Source organism: Monomorium pharaonis, chromosome 4 (genome assembly GCF_013373865.1).
Source record: "Monomorium pharaonis isolate MP-MQ-018 chromosome 4, ASM1337386v2, whole genome shotgun sequence".
NCBI classification, from domain to species: Eukaryota; Metazoa; Arthropoda; class Insecta; order Hymenoptera; family Formicidae; genus Monomorium; species Monomorium pharaonis.
Genome location: NC_050470.1, coordinates 26,731,421 through 26,753,261, shown reverse-complemented (window position 1 = coordinate 26,753,261; position 21,841 = coordinate 26,731,421). Strand labels below are relative to the sequence as shown.

Sequence of the window (21,841 nt, the reverse complement as noted above, 5' to 3'; positions counted from 1 at the left end):
ATATAAGAATAAAAAAGTAATTTACAAAATATAAAATTTAAAAAAGTTACAAAAGTTTAAATAGTTATAAAACAGAAAAGCTAAAGTATAAAACTAAATTTTAACAAGTTACATATGACGTTTAACTTTTTTGATTTAATGTATAGATATTTGTTACCCTTCAATTAGATTTAAAATAAATTATTAATTATTCTCTATATTATTTAATAAATTATTATAATAAAAAATATTCTAGATAAAATTTTTTTAATGGTAATTTGTTGTAAATAGCTTATTATCGCTATATGCCAAGCGCAAACAAATAAAATTGATATAATGTTGACCATAATTTTTATAATAGTTATATAAATAATAATTATAAAAATAAAATAGAGAACATTAGTATTAGTTTAGTATAATGAGTATATAAAAGTCACTTTAGCTATACACACAATAAACTAGACACATAACACATTTATTAAAGCATTTTACACAAAATAAAAGCTCTTGCCTTTTATCCTGCTGGTGTAGTTGGCTAGGACCTTCTCCAGGATCATATTGCTCCTCCGTATTGTCGTTTGTAGATCTGTTACAGCGAGCACATTTACTACTAGCATCTACATATTACACATCATTTTGGAAATCGCTAAAAACTTTTTTTATACTTACACACATTTAAAAGATATGTTTTACATTTCTTAAAGATTTATTATTTAATCGTATGTCAAAGAAGCACAATTATAAATGTTTCCGACGCCAACTAATTTTGAATACGTTTTGTAACATTGAATAGCAAAAATATAATTCTTTAATCTCGCAGATTTTAAAATAATGAATGGCTTATTGTTAAGCAGTTATAAAAATAAATAAAAAATATATTAAATTACGCAAAAGTTACGTAGATTATAAATATGCTTTTACATATAAGCGGTAAAGTATTTAAGAAATCTATATAATAAATATAAAAACAATAGAACTAAAATAAATAAAAATATTATTTTGCACTAAGTATTTACAAGAGATTGGCGTAAAAGTAAATAATTTATATATGTTTTAAATAAACATATATGTAAAAATAGCGGCAATACATAATATTAATAATTTATGTAACTATATATATTTACAAGCCAACATAGCATAAAAAATTAATTAATGATCTTATAAAAGCAAAATTTTATAACTAAACAATAAGCAATTTTCCTAAAAATGCGAGATGATGACCAATTTTTTGTTAATAGTAATAAATATACAGTCCCTCAATTTTGTTAAACAAATATATTGCATTTTATTATTATTATTGTATTAAAGTTTAAAAAATAAACTTACCGTTCCTGGATCAGAGGTTGCCACATTTGATTAATTCCTAGTCGCGTTCCCATTTTAAAATCTGGTTTCTCCTGAACATATAATAATTATTAATATTACCAAAAGATATATTATTATATTGCACTACATTTAAAATTACTTTTACTTTTTTAAATTAATGATATGTACCTTTAAGATTTTTTTTTCTTTGGCTAAAACTTTGCGGATGTATCTGTAATCGTAGGAGAATCGATTTAGGTATTTCGTCATCGAAGTTAGAGTGCTGTTAATTATGACCAAGAGAAACTTGAAGTATGTAAATAAGGAGACTTTTTTCTTTTCTTCTTTCTTCTCGTCACTCTTTTTATCTTCTATTTCCTCTGTGTCTGATGGTTCTGGTGTTTTAGCTAAATCAGTAACTTCTTTCTCTTCGGATTCCATTTCTACTGAAGTGAGACTTGTTCGATCGGGACCCTAATTAATTTTGTAATGAGTTTATATATTGAAAAAAATATTGTTATATAAAAAAATATTGTTTTTAAACCGTGATCATGTGCTTGAAATCAATCAAAGATTGTTAAGAAAAATGCACAAGTGCATATAAAGTGCATCAAATAATTGTTGTGCTTCTATAAAAATTCTTTAACAAAAAGTAAAATAATTAAAAAAATTTTTTATTTATTAATTTATCTAATAATATTTAAATTACAAAAATCTTATTTTGAAATTAAATAATTATCTATAATAGTAATAACCCATACAGCACATCTTTCAAAAAGTTTTCTGAAAGTCTGGCAGAAGATATCTGTCAGATATCTCTCAGAAAGCTTTTTGAAAGATGTGTGCTGCGTGTAAGGTTTTCATTGCGATTAAAATTTATATTTTTTTAGTTTAATTATTTAATATTTTTTGAATACGTACACTTACTGTATAATAAGCGTACTGTACAATACTGTACAATAAGCACTGATTTTTACAAGAACATGTAAAAAATATGAAATAAGTGTGTGTGTGTGTGTGTGTGTATATATATATATGTGTATATATATATATATATATATATATATATATGCACTAATAATAGAATATTATTATTTTGCAATTAAAATAGTACATAAATTAATTAAAAATATGTACAATGTTATACGATGTAAAGACGGTAAAGACGACAAACTTTGTTTCCAATACTGCTTCTACGAAGCTGAGAATTTATGAGAGAAGATATATCATTGAGCACTACAAGCGTTGTATAACTGTAACAGAGTACTCCACTTGCCATTGTTACAGAATTTGCTGCTGCGACTGTTTTGTATGGTGTTACTGTGTTAACTCATATTTAATAAAAAGATATAAAAAATAAATAAAGATATATAGTAGAAATTTTTTGTTAAAGTACAAATTAAATTGAATTAATTGTTATATTAATTGCATTAAAAAGATTTAGAAAAAAAAATTGACATTATAAGAAGAAAATAATGGAAATATTATTGTTAAAACCAAATAGTAAGATTGCAGCAAGTTAATATAATTTGTAAAAGACAATACTGACTGTAGATTAAAATAAACAGAAAAATAAAATACACTGCTTTATCGCGCAGACGAATAAAAAAAGCGGTAATACAGTGAGTACAAGAAGAACACACCAGTACAGAATTGGTGCAAAACGCTCCATAGAAAGCAATAGCCAATAACCGAATCTTATTTAGGAGGCAATCTGCAGTTGATTTTTTCCTAAACAGGAATATAACAAAAAGAAAAAAAGTATCTCAAAGTTTATAAAGGCAAAATCAAATTAAATTTTTAAAAACTGTGACTTCATTATGTTACGTGTGTTTTTTGTATGAGATATGGAATTAGATCTCCCGTAAAAAAAGAGTCAACCGCTTATCGCACCAACGGTGAGATCTGCCTTCTGTTCAGCAATTCGGCTTTAAAGAAAGTATTATATATACATGGGTAAAAGAGTGACAGTTATAGACAGACGAATGCCTGCAGCGATCATGCAGCCTTTTAAAGGGAATCGGGATGTCTCACATCGGTGGCCATAGCAGTGTCGGTCTCGGAGCGAGCGCTCAAATAGGACATGGATGATTTCTTCCGTGTCAAAGGTACGCTTCTACGCCGGAGTCTCAGGGCGTCCTTTTCTGTTCCTCCGTACATGGCGACATGTGTCGCGATCTCAATGTCTGTCTTAATCACCGTGTTCATCAACTGTAAGGAGACTTATACGTCAGTTCCGTCGATCGATTTCGCGCCATCGTTGCCGGCTAGGACGTATTGTGTGGTCTCTCCTCGAGAAGGAGAGAGAGAGAGAGAGAGAGAGAGAGAGAGAAAAGGAAGATGAAACAATGCGTAGACTTAGAGCGAAGAATACAGGCAACGAGAAGAGATTTTAGTTGCATTCATCACACGAAGAGATGCGCCATTCGCTTTTATATGGTCCACTCAAAATATTTTTTCGGGAAAATTTCAAAATATTTGTTAGACTTATTATATTTTATACGAAATCACGATATACATTTTTTCTAACAAATACAATAAATAAGGGTTGGTTGTTCCAACTTCTTGATAAATTTACCTATCAGGTAAATATATGTTTGTCTTTATTTATTTAAGAAAAGAAATGAAGATAGATACATGCTTACCTGGTAGATAAATTTACCAAGAAGTTGGAACAACCGACCCTCAGTCTTTTAATGTAAATAAGTTGTTAGGGTAAAAACATTCAAAATTTTTCCAAACAACTTTAATAAATCATATCTTAATTGAAGTAAATTTTAATAAATATTAAAAAATCCTTGTTTAAATTTTGATATTTTACAGCATAGTCACTGAAGTTCATACTGACAATCCTTTAAAAAACAAAATGATTATGATATGATAAAGATATTTTTCTTTTTACTTACTTCTGAAACAGTCATTCTCCTTTTTCGTCCTTCTTGCTCACGGCGTTGTTCCTTTTCCTTCTTTTCAAGGTCGCTGCAAGGAATAAGATCAGTGACGTCATCGTCATCCAGATCATCAAACATATAGTAGTCACCCGATCTGATTGCTAATTGTAAAAAAAAAAAATGTTGATTATTAATAGAACGTTACTTTTACGTAAGCAAAAGCCATGCATATATGACGACAATATACTTAGAAAAAAGTGCAAAGACGTTTAAGCACAATTTGTGAATATAATAACTTTTCATAATATTTTCAAAAAATATAATTATACTTTTATTAAACAATGCGCAAACATATATATATGCGAATAGATCAACTATATAATTTATTAACACATCAACTATTTTAAACTGTACAGACTGTACATTTTTATATACAAATAAAATTGTGGAATAAATAGGACATCTGTTATTAGGACAATGCTCAGCTCTGTAAAAAATGTGCATTTACCCTCTCCATGAGTCCGCGGCGGGTGAATTTTGTACAATGGCCGTGTTCCTCGATAGATTTCATCTAATAGAAAGACACAAGGAATAAAAAAATGTAGAAACTGAAAAAATAGCTTAATTAAAACAAAAAACGTATGACATATTACAGTGTTATAAGTCGCATATAAGTTACATTAGATAAATAACTCAAAACTGAATTCTTCAATTCTATCGTTGATGGAGTTGGAAAGAAATTGAGTTGCTCTAATAATATATTAATAAATATAAAAACAGTTCTCCATTAATTGCTACTCAAGAGAATTTATAAAGTTTTATATAGTAAAATTAAAAAATTAAAAAATTGTAAGATATTCTGATGAAAAATTTTTCTTCGAACTTGTTATATAATTTTTCAGAATGTATATATAAATTGTAGAATTTTTTAAAATATATATCTATATAATTTTTTTTTTTAATTCTGAAATTATTTATGTAATTGGAATACTTTTCAAAAAAGTGTTGAAAAAAATCAATAAAAAGATTTATACTTGCAATAAAAGATTTGTAAATTCTAAAGTATTTTAAAATTTCTTATTTTATAATTTTTAAAAGAATTATAAACTCTTGAAAAAAAAATTAGGGTATTTAAAAAATTTTTTATAAATTAAAAGTATGAAAAATTCTTAAAAAATATCAGAATATTTTCAGAGTGATAACAGATGTAATAATTATAGACTAAAGAAATACATAATAAAGTCATATGAAAAAAATAAAAAAATAATGAAAGAATAATATTTTGCAATTTACAATAAAGTAAATTAACAAACAGAAATATACAAAATATTGTTTAGATCAATCTTCATAGAAACATAGACAAGCAAACCCCTGCAAATATAAGCATTTATATACAAGAATATATCTTGAGTTAATTCTTAACTCAATACATCTTATCATACAATATATTTTTCATTATCTAAAAGAAGGCTTAGAAATTGCTTCTAATAAGACGAGACGAACATCAGACACGTGAAGACGATCTAGATGTGCAGACGTAGAAAAGCGTATGTACAGGTCACTGTAGCACACCGACGACGCGGACATTGCTGTCGATGAGTGATTTACACGTGTGATGCGAATGCGGGGAACGGGAGGCCGTCGAGACAATTGACTGGCGCGGATCACTGTTCATCCACGTCGGTCTGATTGGTAAGCTGGTCTGACGTCGATGCCTGATGGAAGACGTTAGCGAGCGATCAGCCGGAAATCGATCGTAAGGCGGGGGTGAGAACACCGGAAACGTCTCGTCTGGTGACGGTCCTCGAGGATTCAGCTCGCTACTGGGTGGCGAACCGAACGAGATACGGGTCGGCTCGAGGTAGCCCTCGAGACTGACCGTCATGACGGCAGAATTTGGTGTAGGTGCCTGCAATAAGGACGCTGCCCGTGGCGTCAGCGGGGGTGGTTCTTCGTCATCCTCATCCAGAGGAGTTTGATATCCTTGCGGCGGCGTGTGACCGGAGGACACGCAAGAGCTCACGCTGGAGGTTCTTGCCAGCGGTGCTTGTCTCTCTTTTTTTTTTTTGATGCATTAAAGACATATGGGGCGTTATATCGCACGTAGTGAGTGGAACAACGGAATGACAGAGACGTCGAAAAAAAGATATTATCAAGAATAGTGAAAATATTCAATAGTTAACGCATATAATTCGGAGGTTCTTTAAAGAAAATAATAATATCGATACCTAACTAAAGATATTTCATGATTTAAATGAAATTTTACGATCGTTTATTATATGACAAAATTTTAGTTTCCTTCAGGAATCGCTTAAAAAATTATTATTTTAAATGTTGTATGAAATTATATGTACACGTTAAAGAAAATGACTTACCGACTTTGTGAGTCTCGGGTTCTCTGTAAGATGGTTTCTGTATCTTTTGCTGATTGGCCTTAATTTTGTCCATCTTGTTTTTCAATTTTTCTAAAACTTTCTTCTCCACATTCTCTTGGATTTCTATACGCTTCTGATGCAGTTCCTCAAGCAGTTCCGCGCCGCGAGATGCTAGAATGCTCATGGCTTTTGTTTCGTCTACTATGTGGAAGAAGTAATAGCTCTTGAAAAGTCGCTTCTGCATCAAGAGGAAAGCAAAGCATAATCCATCCCAAACCATGCCGATGTCTTCAGTGGTGACAGTACATTTGTTCGGATCCAATACTATCTCGCTGCTGGAACTCTTGAACTTTTTCAGGCATGCGATACTCAGTAATTGCACTAGCCAACAAGCTGAATGTTCGAGCTAGAGTTGAAAAAAGTGAAAAATTTATATTTTTAAACTTTTTATAATTATTTGTCCTTTGCTAATTTATTTTTAATTTTTCGAATCACATTTTCATGAAATTTAAAGTTTGAAATTGTGCCTTTATTTAATTAAAAAAAAAAATTATATTAGTTACATAAAAATCAAACTTTATACATAAATATATTAATAAATATATTAATAAATATTATTTTTAAAACTTACGTCTTTAATAAGGACACAACCCACTCCTTGAAGAACAGCTTTTGTCAAAATAACAATGACGTTGTATCCGATCAACATGTTCCATCGTTTCAAAATGGTCCTCATTGGGCTTAAGTAAAAGTCACTTCCTTGCCAAAGGAATACAAACGCTCCTATGAGATAACCGAGCGAAAACAGATTTGTTCTTTTTGTTCCAGCCAAAAACATAATGGCCAGGGTTACCCACATAAGACTCATCATGCTAGCACGTTTAATTACGTCCAGCCATGAATGAATATGCGATACATAATCTTTCACGGGATTCACAAAATTTGGCTTTTCCATATCTTGAAAAACGGAATAATTATGACCAGCTACAAAATCCTTGCCAGGTTGCAAATGTTGTTGTTCAATGTGGAATACCAGACTTTGTCGTACAATCATCATTAATAAGATAAAGTCACCTGCGTACAAAAGAAAGAAGAATAAAACATTACAGAAAATCTCTCTGTTAATTTTAGTTTTGTTAAACATACAAATTAGTTTTTTAGAATTTGGTGGGAAGTCTGGATCAGGAAGATACATCCATTCTTGCAATCTTCTCATTATTTCAGAGTCGTTCCAAGGATAATCTGTAACAAATCCAGAAAAGAAGTTATTTGTCATTTGCTTCATTTAAACAAAGCCTTCATTTGCATAATATATTATGTTACCTATACAAAGCCATGAAGGTGGAGCCACAACGATGGCGTATTGGATAGGTAGAAGAATTATAGCGAAAACTCTGAAGCAGGGCCAAATTCGTGCTACAGTTTTTCTCTTTAATGAAAAAAATATTAGCAACCATACGCTGTACAAAACGGAATAACAATCTAGTCTTGTGCCAATCAACGTAACAATCCCGATAAGGCACATTTCGAGGCCGAATTTATAAAAACCATAGTTGAAGAGGAACTTTAAACACTCCGGTATTCCTTTGTCAGCGTCCATTCTGGTGATGCTTGGGAACATTACTTGAGGAGTATCCAATGGTTCTCCTTTACTGTGGCGATAAAACCATTGGCGGACTCTGATGATCTTTCTAAAAGTCGTCACAGTAACGATACCGATATAACCTTTCAACAAATCCGGGAGCCTACTCGGATATACTTTCTTCATTCCAAACCACTCGGCTATATTATATTTGGTTACATTATATTCGGTATGATTTTCACCGACGAAGCTCTGAAATTATTTGGAGAAATATATTTAATCGAATTAAACGAATAAATCACTTTTCATTGTAATAAGAAGGGTGAGTTTTAACTTACGGTGCAGTTGACGTTCCAATTTTCATGATTAATGTATTGAATCTGATACAACATCTTTGTGACCGTTAGAAGCGATACTATCGCAGCCATCGCGTTAATCGATTTGATTTGTATGTTTCTATTAAAATTAATTATTATAACTACGGCAACGATGAAAAAGAAATTTATTGCGCATACCTAAATCAGATATACATATATTTAATTGTGTAGTTAATTTTATTCTACAATTTTGTGTGTGTAGAAGTATGAGTGAAGAGAGGGGAGACAGATTGTATATAATTATTTGACTTACATCGTCGACGCACAGAAGAACGAATGAAATAAAGACAATTTTTTGCATGTGTATTTCGAGGAAGAGCCAGATGTAATTGTAAAAATTTACAAGATGCTTTGTTATTTTTCGTAACAGCGCAATTCTCTCTAATTTTGACATATCTGTAATAATTTCAAAGCCTTCTATTATTAATAATATTTTGTTAAAATAATAACAGCTTGTTTGTTATAATAGCAAAAACAATTAATAAAGGGCATACGTTTTAATTGTTTCAATGTGTACATTGTGTGTTTCTCGTCTTCAGTAAGTGTAATATCGGTCGGTGAAGATACTGGAATATTTAAACTGGGAGAGCGTCCTAAGCTGGCGCGTCTAAATGAGCTCTCGGCCCTAAAATTGAAAATAATGAAAACATTATTTTGAAATATTGTCATTGTATTATCAACCATTTTTTACGAACCCTAATCTATCGATATTGGTGACTTCTAGGAAATCCTTGTGAAAATAATGAATCTGAAGTACTGTAATAATGACGAAACAGGTTGGCGTTAGTAATCTCACGAACAAGTCTTTGATCGCGTAGATCTCCAATCCGATATCCATTTGTCTGAAATGAAAAGAAAAGAAGATAATTGTGTCTTTGTGAAAAAATATAGATAAATAAAATAATAATTTTATATCTATCACTTACAAATCTTGATCTATTCCGATATAATCCCAATATTTTGGAAAATTCTGAAATTGATATGTATAAACAAGGATCAGCATGATGATCGAATATCCGATGACAGTCACCCAAAATATATACATCATCCTTCTCCATGCTATCCACGATATCTGAAATTTAATATTTATGACAAGTCCCTATTAACAAGCCCTGAACATGCTAAATATTTAAATATGACACCTGGAATGTGATGACGAAAATAAGGAAGAGCGACATGTAAACGATTCTGAACATCGTCATGCGTTCGCCCGTAATGCCACAGATGAATAGCATAATCGCTACCACAGCAATCCAGAATCTTGTTAATAGGTCTTGCAACAGCTTTCCAATATTTTTCATAAATTTGCTCTTGATCTCCGGCGCCTCGTGACTCATAGCGGTAGTCGCCGTTGAGACAGATACGTGTAACGGCGCTACCATGTCTCTCAGGGCAGAAGATCGTCGCTGTTGCTTTTGTTCTGTCATATATTGCCTCATAGTAATCCAAAACATCGATATAAATGCGCACTAGATAAATAAATAAATAAATGAACTCGTTAAACATTATTTTAAAGTATTTACAATGCAATTTGCGAAAGTGAAAAATTAATTTACTTTCAAACATTTAGACTTTTTTATTTATAAGATATTAGTGCGTACTTTAACAATGAGATGCCAGCGGCCGAGCTGGTCGGCTTTGCTGAAGCCAATTTCAGAAATCTTTACGCCTTTTACTACTCTCGGCAATTCTTCGTCGGTCAAATCCATACTGTATACATATTGTCCGAGAAGTAAGAGGGTGGCGTAAAACACAATGAAGGGAGAGCACTTCATCATGGAAGCACGTTTATTGGGAACCATCCACAGAATTAGCGCCCATAAGAGCAGAACGAACGTTGTCCAGCTGTGATACATTATACTCCATGTCTGAAAGTTACAGTTTTTTATCAATTTGATTGCTTATTATTTTTTATTTTACTAATACGTACCATCATTATTATGTTTGTAGCAAGATATGACGAATTTACTATTAACTGGAAGATAGAGTACACCGCCATAATTATTTGCTCAACGATGCCCGGCGTTTCATCAGGCGTTCCTAAAAATATTTAATTAATCGCTTTGTTTAGTTACTACGTAAAATCATTTATTGTACGTTTGTTGTTTTTTATACAGTCATTACCTTCACTGAGACTCTGCATTTGTATATTATCGTCCTGCTGGTTCTCCTGATTGACGATGATGCTGCCGGTAGTAGAGTCCTGAAGAAGCCCCGTCCTTCCAGATCCAAATCGCATCAGCTGTGCAATATAAATCAACGTTTTATACTTTTTAAATATTATTAATAATAATTTTATAATATTGTTTCATTCTTGTAAATTGTTTACCACTGTGTTTCTAGTATTATGCTAAATCAATTTTCTTACTTTTCTACAAAAAAACTTCATGCAAAATGTATAAAACATGCGTTTACCTTCACCAATTTATTAATGTTAGCTAAAATTTTATGAACTATTGATAATAATTGCGTGTATAAAAATTATATGCAAAGCTGATTGCAATGATAGATCACGTAATCACCTGTTCTAACAGAATCTCGAGCCGCTCAGAGATTTATTTGTATCACATGCAGAAGTATAGAATGTGTTGTTGATAAAAAATTAAATTGATCATGCATATTCAATTGGTATACGTACAGGGGTTCGCTCGTCGACTGTTGCTAACAGCGAATCTACGACCGGCTTCTAAAACAATGGCAAACTAAACATAGCAGCATCCAAACGATAAACCGTTTTGTTCAGCATTAAACAACAACTGCACATCTGGAAGGCGACAGCAAATAAGAACATGGAAAATATTTTTAAATAGAAGAGACAATTTTTTTTACAAAAGATTAATTCTTCTTAAAGAGAATTTGTTAGACAGAGATTACTGATAAATAAAGCTGAAATAAAGCTAATTAATATGCTTGTAGTTTACACAATCAATATTAATTATAATATTGTTGGATGCACATTTTATACAATTTAAGAAAAATATGCAAATAAAGTTGACAACCGATTTAGCAGGCATAATTGAAAAGATAACTATAACAAGATCTATAATAATTAAATAATAAATTACAATTACTACAAATATATAAACTACAATTACTACAAATATATAAACTACAATTACTACAAATATATAATCACACATATAAACAACTACTTTAAAAGATTAAAAGATCAAACAACTATAAAACTATAAACGTTATTGGGAAATTATATTAAAAAATTTGAAAGTTTAATTAACATTTCAAAAATTTTAATGATAATTTTAATTTATACTGAAAATGTTAATATAACAAAAATACAATTTATAAATAAAATGCAATAAAATATACAATATAAATTCTAAAAATGAATAAATAGTATATTTATCAATTCAACAGTTTGGAAAGTTTTAAAAAATTGATAACTTTTTATCGAAATGCATAACTATGAATGTATAACAATTTGAAAGTGATTTTAAAACAAAAAACTTTTGTAAACTTCTGACATCAAATGCGACATTAGGAAAACAGCAGCAAAACAACAATCTGAAATCAAATTGTAGCTAAGAACAAAGACAAAGTTGCATAATAATAAATATGTGGAAATATCATTCGTATATTGATTCGGCTCCCATATGGAACGAGTCCTTACACGAGCCTTACGTCGCGCCGATTGCCATCTTTGGGAAGGTGTCCTGCGCCTGATGGACACGTGTCTGGACAATGGAGTGTCCAGATTCTCCAGTCTGCCGCTTAATCGTTTTGCTTCCTTTGCCTGTAACGCCTTGTTAGTACAAGCAAGACATTTTCCACAGAACTTTCCATGAACCAAAATCGACAGAATCGCCAAAATTTATATAAAATTGAGAAAAACTTTCTAAATATTAAAGAAACATAGTGTTTTTATAAATAACGTTTCTATTCTTTTTAACATTTTAATTTTTTTATTGATAAAAATGTAATTTTAGAATATATGTACATTAATAAAGCATAAACTGATAAATTATTATCAGTAAAATAAAATATTGTTGAAAAGTTGTAATTTAATTATAATTTTACAAAAAAGGTATGGTTAATACTTGGCGATTCTATTTTAATTTATTTAATAAGCTTAATTATCTGATTTCAGATATATTTGTTAGTTCGAAAATTTTATTAGGTAATAAGCTATTATTTGCGATATTAGTGTTATTCTTGATCCACAAATGAGTTAATTACACTCTATGCAACAAGCAGATAGCATATAGCTTCAGATAATAAAGGCCCCAAAAAAGCTTCAATAGAGAAAATTGCCATTTGATACTATTTCTAATAAAATGTAGCATATTGTATAAACTACATAGAGAAAGATAGATATTGAGCCCCATCGCTTGTCTATATTATACTTTATTCTTATTAATCATAACACCAAATTTTAAATTTGGGTAATATATACGATAGAATGTTTTGTTCTACAAAAATTATTTAGGTTCAACATTACTTTACTTTTAATATAAAAACAACATAATAGCATCGATAATATAGCAATTAACATAATTCTAATGTAATGAGAAAAATTTGGCGTTAAAATTCTAAAGAAATTAAATATACGTTAAGAATACTAATCTCTAATATTTCCTAGGAATATTTTTACATATGCTATTCTAATTTTCTTAGTAATTAAATCGATTTATAACAGTTTTAAAATTTTTAGAACATTTAAGTATTACTCACATCGAATAAAAAACTAAATGTAAACTTACCGGTTTTCTTCTGAGAAATTGCGATTGCAATGCGAGAATGTAGTACAGCCAGAACAATCTCAGAGTATATCCGTAAATCAACCAATCAGCATCATCTGTGTATTCCACGTTTCTTGGATTGCTGCAATTGGTGTGATAAACTGCAGTTAGGACTAAGTAACGCGACCAGGCACTAGATACCGGAATGATCTCCTGCGGCCATTCGTTCTGGTAGGCGAGCAAGATAACGATGTGAACCATCACGATGGCCATGATGATCCTGCAGATCACGGCAAAACCCTTTCCCAGATCTTTGTTGCATGCCCAACACGTAGCGGCACCAAGAAACACCAGGAAGTAGAAAGCCGCCTCTATCGATGGCTGCAAGGCCGCGACACAGCATAATGACGCCTAACACAACGTAGGTACCGATACCTCCCAGGAAATTGATTATCTGAATCGTGGACGTAGGCATGAGTTGTCTTCAATGAGATATTAATTTTTTTACGCAAAATGCAATTCACACATGTGATTATTATTTATAGTTTAAACTAAGGGATATTTAGTTTGACTTAAATTGAATAATTTGTACAATATAAATTTTTGCCTATTTATATTACCTATTTATATTAATTAATGCATATAAATTTTTTATTTTGCATTGAATGTATAGCAACATGGAAATGTAATTACCTTTGTGGTATTGTCTTCCGTTTTTTGTCGTTCAGAATTATTTTCCTGAACAGTTTGATCTACTTCATCGCCAACACGGTTTTGCGTAAGGAAACGAGATATAAAATATATGACGAGTACAGTGGGTAACACTATCAATTCCGGCGTCAGCCAATAAAATACTTCCCATACAGATGCGCTATCTAATCTGACAAAGCCTATGTGTCTGAAGAGTTTCTCCAAAAACACGCCTAAAATATGTTATTTGCTTGTATTTAGGATTAAAATTATACATTTATTATTTATTTTTTTGAATTTAAAATAAATAATTTTTATTTGTTTTAATTCGATTTTTTAAGACATACTATATATGCAAGAAAATGTAGTATTTGTATATTCAAAATAATTAAAAATTTTCGTAAGATGTGTTTTAATATAATATTAAAATCATAGTGTTACTTACAATTTTGTAGAAAGTATCCGTAGGGCGGTAGTGACAAAAGAACTATGTGAAAAGTAATCTGGGCTATGACTACAAGAAAGGCTAGGCAAATGCAAGTCTTCAGGTATATTCCCGTATGACCTGTCATAGTTTTGTGCGTTGGTATTGGAACCATCGGAGAATAAAGCATCAGTCCCAAATAAATGCCCGACAATACTGTTGGTCGCCATATTGTACCTATAATATAAAATGAAAACCCGTATTTATGATATTTTCAGCTCGTTCTTAGTATCTTAATAAAATTTTTGTTTTCCATGAAGAATTCTGGAAACTTTGACAGAGACTTTTTTAGACAGAGAGCTTTAGATATTAAACATGAAAAGTATAGGAATCCAATAGAAATAGAGTGCCAACTATATTTTTGTTACAAACAAATTGATAATTTCTTTCAATCAGAAAGATATTTATAAAGTTTTTATTTAAAATTACTCTATTCTAATTATTTATATATTGTTTATAAAATAATTCACTTCATTTCATTTTAAAAGCTTCATCTAGGATAACTTCCCTCGATGATATACAACAGCATATAAAGCACATGAATTTGCGGTAATAGTTATTTCTACGTTTGTGAAAAGGTCATTTATAATGAAACGCTTCTAGGAAATGACATTTCAACCCTTCCAAATGTCACCTTTGCTTTTTATCATTGATCCATATTTATCTATATTGTAATATTTTAAATAAAGAATTTTTAATGTGAAAAATTATATTTAATATTAAATACTTTTAGTATTTTGCATTTTCATATATTTAAATTAATACATTAGTATAAAAAGAAATATTAGATATGCTTTCTAAATGTGTATTTCACGAAGTTTATGGTATTAAATGCACACCCGGTACATAAGTAAGGTGTACGCATATGTGCTCATAATTAAATGTGCAAATCATAGGGATTTAGTCTGTCAATGATAATTATTTTTCCGTCACGGGACGTTACAAATGTTTCATGAACTAACGTAACTCTCGCTGATTCAAACATGGTATAACTAGCTGGAATTCATGTTATTTAAACTTTTCAAATGTTCACAGGCGTACAGTATCATTCTAGTTGTCGCCTCTAGCAGTTTAGTCATTCTATTCGTGGCACATGTTATATATGCATGACACACACGTAAATAACGACATTGTGTCGTTGCCAAGTAAAATTCACAAAAGATTACGCGCGTTAATAATTTTAACAATTGAGTTTCTTTTAAATATTTTTGTACTTATACAATACATGAGCTACAGTTTTTTCTTTTTCTGTAACATTTAATAATATAATGTGTCCGATATTGTAACTTCTTTACGTATTATTTAATTAGTATTATATCAAATACATTGTACGAACACATTTAAAAAATAAATTAATTTTTATTACTTTTATCATATTTAAATTGTTATTGATGTAAGAGTTAAAATTTAACAAAATTTACAGAAGATAAAAATATACAAAAAATATAATATATTACTTTTTATAATATCTTAACGTAATTGCAATAATATGTATATTTTAGGTGTCATGATATTCTTGTTTATTGTTTATATTTTTATTTAAATAGTAATTAGAAATTAGATTTATAAAATATTGTGTGCAATAAATTATGACGCGTTATTGCGATTTTATATTAAATATAAATTTATTTTAACAAATCCAGTTGAAGTATAAATCGCCTACTTTTGATAATAGAACTCTTAGAATTCTACGCTTGTGTGATATGATATGTTGAAGTTGAATGTTTGTTTAGACAAAGAAAGCAAATTTTGCCCTCGTCTGATACGGATATACTAGTTCAAGCGTTTGCTTCCTAATTTTAGAATACTCTTCCCTCCGGCTAAACACGTATGTGTGCTTGTGGATTTTGTAGGAATTCAATTCTGTTTTATTTATCTTATCTTTTCACATATTTTATATTGTTCAAAAATGCATTTATTAAAATTATTTAGTAATTACAACAGTTAAGAAAATATAAATATATAAATAGGTATTAGTTGAATTATATAATATATTTAGGAAAATATAATTAAATTAATTTATTATAGAGGTTATTTAATTATATATATATATATATAATTACTTTTATTTTTTTTTCCTTTTTTGGATAAATAAAAATTATTATATAATGTTTTGCAAAACGTAGCTATATTAAAAATAATTAATGAAATTGAGTTAATTAAATCCTTTTTTTCAAAATAAATATTTAAATAAAGTAGAAAGAAAAATAATGATGGTGATATATTCCGGTTTAACAGGCGATGAGTTGACAACGTACTGATAACCATTGAGGATATTATTCTTCGCCGATAACGGTATAAGACGTATACAAATAAAATAATCTACTTGATTAAATGTAGGTATTAACGCATTAGCTTTAGACTTATGTGTGTATGTATTTTTGAAATCATTTATAAAATAACATATTCATAAAACAACAAATGATGGCAACAAATGTTAGAGAATATTTTATGTCAGAATTGGATTACGCGTTTATTGGTTACAATTCAAATATAACTATTTTCAATTAATTAAAGAAATAAGTAATTTCTATTTTTTATCAAAATAAAATAAAAAATTAGAGAAAACTATTTTTGAATTAAAAATAGATATTTTGATTAAATGTTCATTAAAAGTTAATATTTAAAATGTAAAAAATGCAAAATGTAAATAGTGAACACGCAATCAGAGGAAGTTACAGAACTTTGTTATTTCCTCTACTGTCAATTAGCATGCTGTTGAATACAGTTATGCAAAGTGTAGGCAGTCAATTCAAGATTCCTTGATACGCGATCCTCGCTTATTTCTAGTCTTGCTTATTTTTCTTACGAGCGGCGATATATCGGCATTTCATATTTTTTTTGTTTTATTGCTTTCCAACTGACGATCAACAAGTATAGTTTATTAGTCAATTAAGAAAAAATGATTATAGGTATGATATCATCAGTTATTATTCCAAAGATTCCATATTATATAAACAACTATAAACTTTTATGTTCGCATTTAGTTTCCATTCTTTATTTCATTTTTCACAGCAGACACAACTTCTTTAATAAACGTTAAAAATTTTGTAGCAGTAAACAAGAGTTTAATTTTAATATAAAAAATTTTTTTAATGTTTACAAAGATAAAAATAATAAGAAATAAAATTAAAATACGTAAGAGATGTACAAGAAAAATATATAAGAGAAATTAATATTTGTGAAAAAACCTGTACAAAATTAAAATTTAACTTCTTATATATATCTTTAAAATTGTTTTTCTGTTATACAAACTGCATAATATTTATCAGAAATATTTTAGGTATTTAATTACTTTTTTGCGAAAATAAGTGATCAAGCTAATTGAATATAATAACTCATTATACAATATAAATACATAGAAAATACAATAGGTATATAAAATAAGTGCAAATCAAATGTGTAACAATATTGTATACTTATTCTTATCATTTTAAAGTCATAATACGTGCAAATGTTGATGATAAGATGCAAGGAAAACAGACTCACATCCAGCTAAGATGACTGGTAGAACGACCCTGAGAAGGGCTACATTCAGCCAGTACTTCGTCATGATTCGAGCTGCCTGGATGGCCTTTCACCCTGAAACAAAGAAGACAAAGGCATAATAATGAACTATACATCTAACAGCACTCTTTAAATTTTTCTGTGATTAGAAACTTTTTGGCATCGATAAAAAAACGCAGTTATAATCGAACATCTTTAGCTTTGTTTTGCTAAGAGATGCAACACTGACGTTCCGCGCTAAGCTCTTCGATTCCTTGACCCTTTCAGACCTGAATTTTTTTTATAAACCGGTTTTCATCGTCGTGTTCCGCATGACATGTTCCTCAAGCTGTAGTATCCGTAGTATGAATTGCATTTGAAGTTACTCGAAGTTATTTATACGTAATATGGAAATTTTTTTACTTTATGTCACAGCAATCGTTAATTAACATTAATAATTTACCCTAATTTACCGTCATAGTATTGTTTAAAAAAATTCTATTTGTTATTTAGCGAGTGCGCGTGTAATGAAACGCGATTAGATAAGTAGTAGAGACGGAATGGTAGCTGAAAGTTTCCCAAATGACTTGCCATTAAGCAATTCTGAGAATGAGAGCGAGTATGTTTTTGGTCGTGAGAGGATTCAGCAAAAAGAGGCGCGCCCACCTTAATTACGGGCCAATTATATAGGGACGACATTGCTGAGAGGTGCGCCGGTTACGCTTTTATCGCATGAAGATGTAAACGCGAATGGTGTATGCGACAGAAAGAGGGAGAAACCTCACGTTGCGTGACGGTATTATTTCACCATGGGTGATATCAATCAACTTCATTTTATAATCCTGTGCAATCTAACAACATAGTCTTTATTGCACGCGTTTACAAAAAAAAAAGACAGTAAAGAGAAATAAAACTGACAAAATAGATACGGTGATTAAAAGTAGCATTAATTGTTTTTATTAATTATAATGTATAATTTGATTTCTTAAGCAATTTACTTCAAATGTATTTTAAAAGTAAAATTAGTGAGTTAGCCTTCTATTGTTTTCATATAAGGCAAACAATTCACATTTGATTTTTTTAAATTACATTAATGTGGCATAATAGTTTACTCTAAAACTTCTGATTTTTACTTATTACCTAGATTATATTTGTATGATTAATTTCTCAATTTCGTTAAATGCAACTTTTGTTAAAGACTGTAAAAATGTGTTTGTACAAGAAGAATAAAGGATGAATATAAACATTAATTTATTTTTTATAACTAATTACTTTTTTAAATTAAAAAAATTTCTGCAAATACTAGTCCTGCAATGGATATTATTTTCTCGAACAACAATTTAAATAATAATTATCTATCTCTATGTAATAAAAAAAGAAATTTATATAAAGCTGTTTTTTTTTAAAGAGAATATTACGATAGGTCCGTTTTTTCAATTTATATAATACTTTATTCATATATATTAAAAAAATAAATTATAAAAGATAAATTAACAACTTTTCCGAGCTACGTATTATTATTAATCAGACCATAAGTCAACTACACATTTTTTTTCTAATAGATTTCTTTTTTACAGTCGCAGAACCTTTGCCAACTTTTTAAGGTAATACTTTCAAAATGGCAGTGACAAAAGTCTTACCCTAGTTTTCTAAAAGTATAAGGTAATTTTTCTTATTAGTAGTTCTATGCTAAAAGTGGCTCGAAGCGGAGCCAAAACTTTTATTTATTACCACATCAGTTACTGTATTTGCGACGTGTAATTAAAGCTAACATTTTCTGAAAAAATATTCTCTAACTGCTTTTGATTCTTATAGTCCTTCTATTATCGTTTAAAATTTTTATTTTACATATGAATAAGAAATTATCTTAATAATTAAATTGAGCATTCTTTTAAAATGATACCACAAAGTATTATTAATTTACCATAGAATAAATTTAAGATTTCTTACAATTTTTTATGAAAAAAAAGTATAACAGCGGATATTGCCAGAGATAACATGTAAGGTGCGTCTAATGGCTTTACTTATTGGATTGCACATGGAAGATAAATTGGGTTGAGCAATGTTCTCTCTGATAATGTGATAAATAATGTGATAATAACCATGATTGACAACACACATATATATATTCTGTATGATTCACGCGTGCAAATGTATCCATTTTCTTATCTAAATATTGTAGCTGCTGTTGATAACTTCTGTATATATTTCTCAATGCGCAAATTTTAAGAACACTTCGTCTTAAGGATGTTCGAGATCACGTGTAAACATAATGCTCATCGAATGTCTACACGTACTTCGCACATGTGTCATGTATATGTATATATTCTATTTTAATTAGCCATCTGACTTGACAATTTGCTTGAATCGTAAATACTCAAAGTATGCTAAGGATTTATGAAAATGTATAGGTTTATTAAAATTTTATGAATGGCATGTTGTTTCTTTACTTAACTTGAACGAATTTTCTAAAGAATTTTAGTCATGTGACCGATATTGTTATTAATATTTTTAATAAATAGTATATCATCAGTGCAAAATAAATTCCAGTCAGTCTAATAAGCAAAATTGCCGGGCCCCTGAAGAAATAATCAAAATCTATTGTCATCATTACTGATTATTACCGCATCATAAATAATCGTCTCTGTCTAGTTATCGATCAAATTGTTATCTTAATAAAAATAAATTCAGTTCATTGCTGAATAAATGTTTATTTATTTAAATGTAATAATATCAAACATATCAGCTAATATTAAGATATTAACTATTTACTGTTATTATTATTGTTATTCTTATTATTATTTATATCTAGATTTATTATTACTATTTATATCTAGAGTTATTATTAAAATCCTTTAACATGTATTTCTCATTATCTCTTCTGATATAGACAACAATGTTTTGATTGAACTTTGTAGTACGTAGTAATATGTGAAATGTGTAGGTTGCGTGTCGAGTTGATATGTTCCATGACCAGATGCGTATCGTACATCATAACAAAGGATTAATCAAGGGATTGCATATTTATAGAATATATTGCGTGTGAAATATTACACTGGATTTCTAAATGTTTTTGATAATTGCAATAGATTATCTTAACATCTAAAACTGTTATGTAGTTATGAAATAAAAATTACAATTTTTCTTCTAGGTTAACTATTCTTACATAATTTTTTAAAGAAATTAAAAAAATATATATTAAAGATTTTAAAATAGATTGTCCAGAACACTACAGCTACTAATTAATTAATTAATTGTTTATTGTTTGATTTCTGTAATATGCGCAGCTGTAGGCTAATCCTAATAGTAATTATTAATTATTAATTATTAATAGTAATTATTAATAGTAATTATTAGACAGTTTGTTGTGTATCATTTTGCAGTTATAAATTAGAGCTATAAATTCAGTGGAAAAATTAATCTATTACTTTTTAATAATTTAAATAAAAACATAAAATTTATTAAATTTAATAATTGTTTACAATAGTAGATTATGATAACAACGATTTTAAACTTTTCTATATTTTTTTGTTATATACTTAAGCAGATAATGATTGCACATGTGTATGTAGCGTTTTTGTGCTTGCGTGATAAACCGGTAGACAATATCCATTGTAAACAAAATACAATGAAAGGGAAGAGAGAGAAAGAGAGAGAGAGAGAGAGAGAGAGAGAGAGAGAGAGAGAAAGAGAGAGAGAGAGAGAGAGAGAGAGAGAGAGCAAGAGTACAACAGATATTTAAAATTTGTTATGAATATATTTATAAATCTCTGAATTCATTTATAATTATAACATATATATTTATATAAATGTAATAAATTTTACTTTATATAGTTAGTCTGTAACTTGAAAAACTGAATAATATAGAAAACTAAATAACTGTAATTAGATGTTTTTTAAATTTCATTTTCTTTATTTAATTAATTAAAAAATCTTTATTTAGTTAAATTTAACGACTACATTAATATTACGTAT

General features: G+C 29.2%; 1 protein-coding gene across 1 annotated transcript in view; it reads right to left on the bottom strand.

Moving 5' to 3' along the window:
* Positions 1–21,841, bottom strand: part of LOC105831012 (piezo-type mechanosensitive ion channel component) — a 29,712-nt gene that overhangs the window by 6,644 nt on the left and 1,227 nt on the right. Inside the window, 25 exon segments of the mRNA XM_012670820.3 lie at positions 491–565; positions 1,306–1,376; positions 1,474–1,758; positions 3,319–3,495; positions 4,191–4,336; positions 4,684–4,746; positions 6,551–6,956; positions 7,182–7,624; positions 7,697–7,792; positions 7,874–8,384; positions 8,471–8,647; positions 8,763–8,905; positions 9,004–9,134; positions 9,205–9,351; positions 9,436–9,581; positions 9,652–9,978; positions 10,111–10,377; positions 10,440–10,549; positions 10,634–10,751; positions 12,138–12,269; positions 13,228–13,617; positions 13,619–13,660; positions 13,900–14,129; positions 14,342–14,557; positions 17,870–17,962. Coding sequence (XP_012526274.1) covers positions 491–565; positions 1,306–1,376; positions 1,474–1,758; positions 3,319–3,495; positions 4,191–4,336; positions 4,684–4,746; positions 6,551–6,956; positions 7,182–7,624; positions 7,697–7,792; positions 7,874–8,384; positions 8,471–8,647; positions 8,763–8,905; positions 9,004–9,134; positions 9,205–9,351; positions 9,436–9,581; positions 9,652–9,978; positions 10,111–10,377; positions 10,440–10,549; positions 10,634–10,751; positions 12,138–12,269; positions 13,228–13,617; positions 13,619–13,660; positions 13,900–14,129; positions 14,342–14,557; positions 17,870–17,933 — 4,913 coding nt within the window. The 5' untranslated portion in view covers positions 17,934–17,962.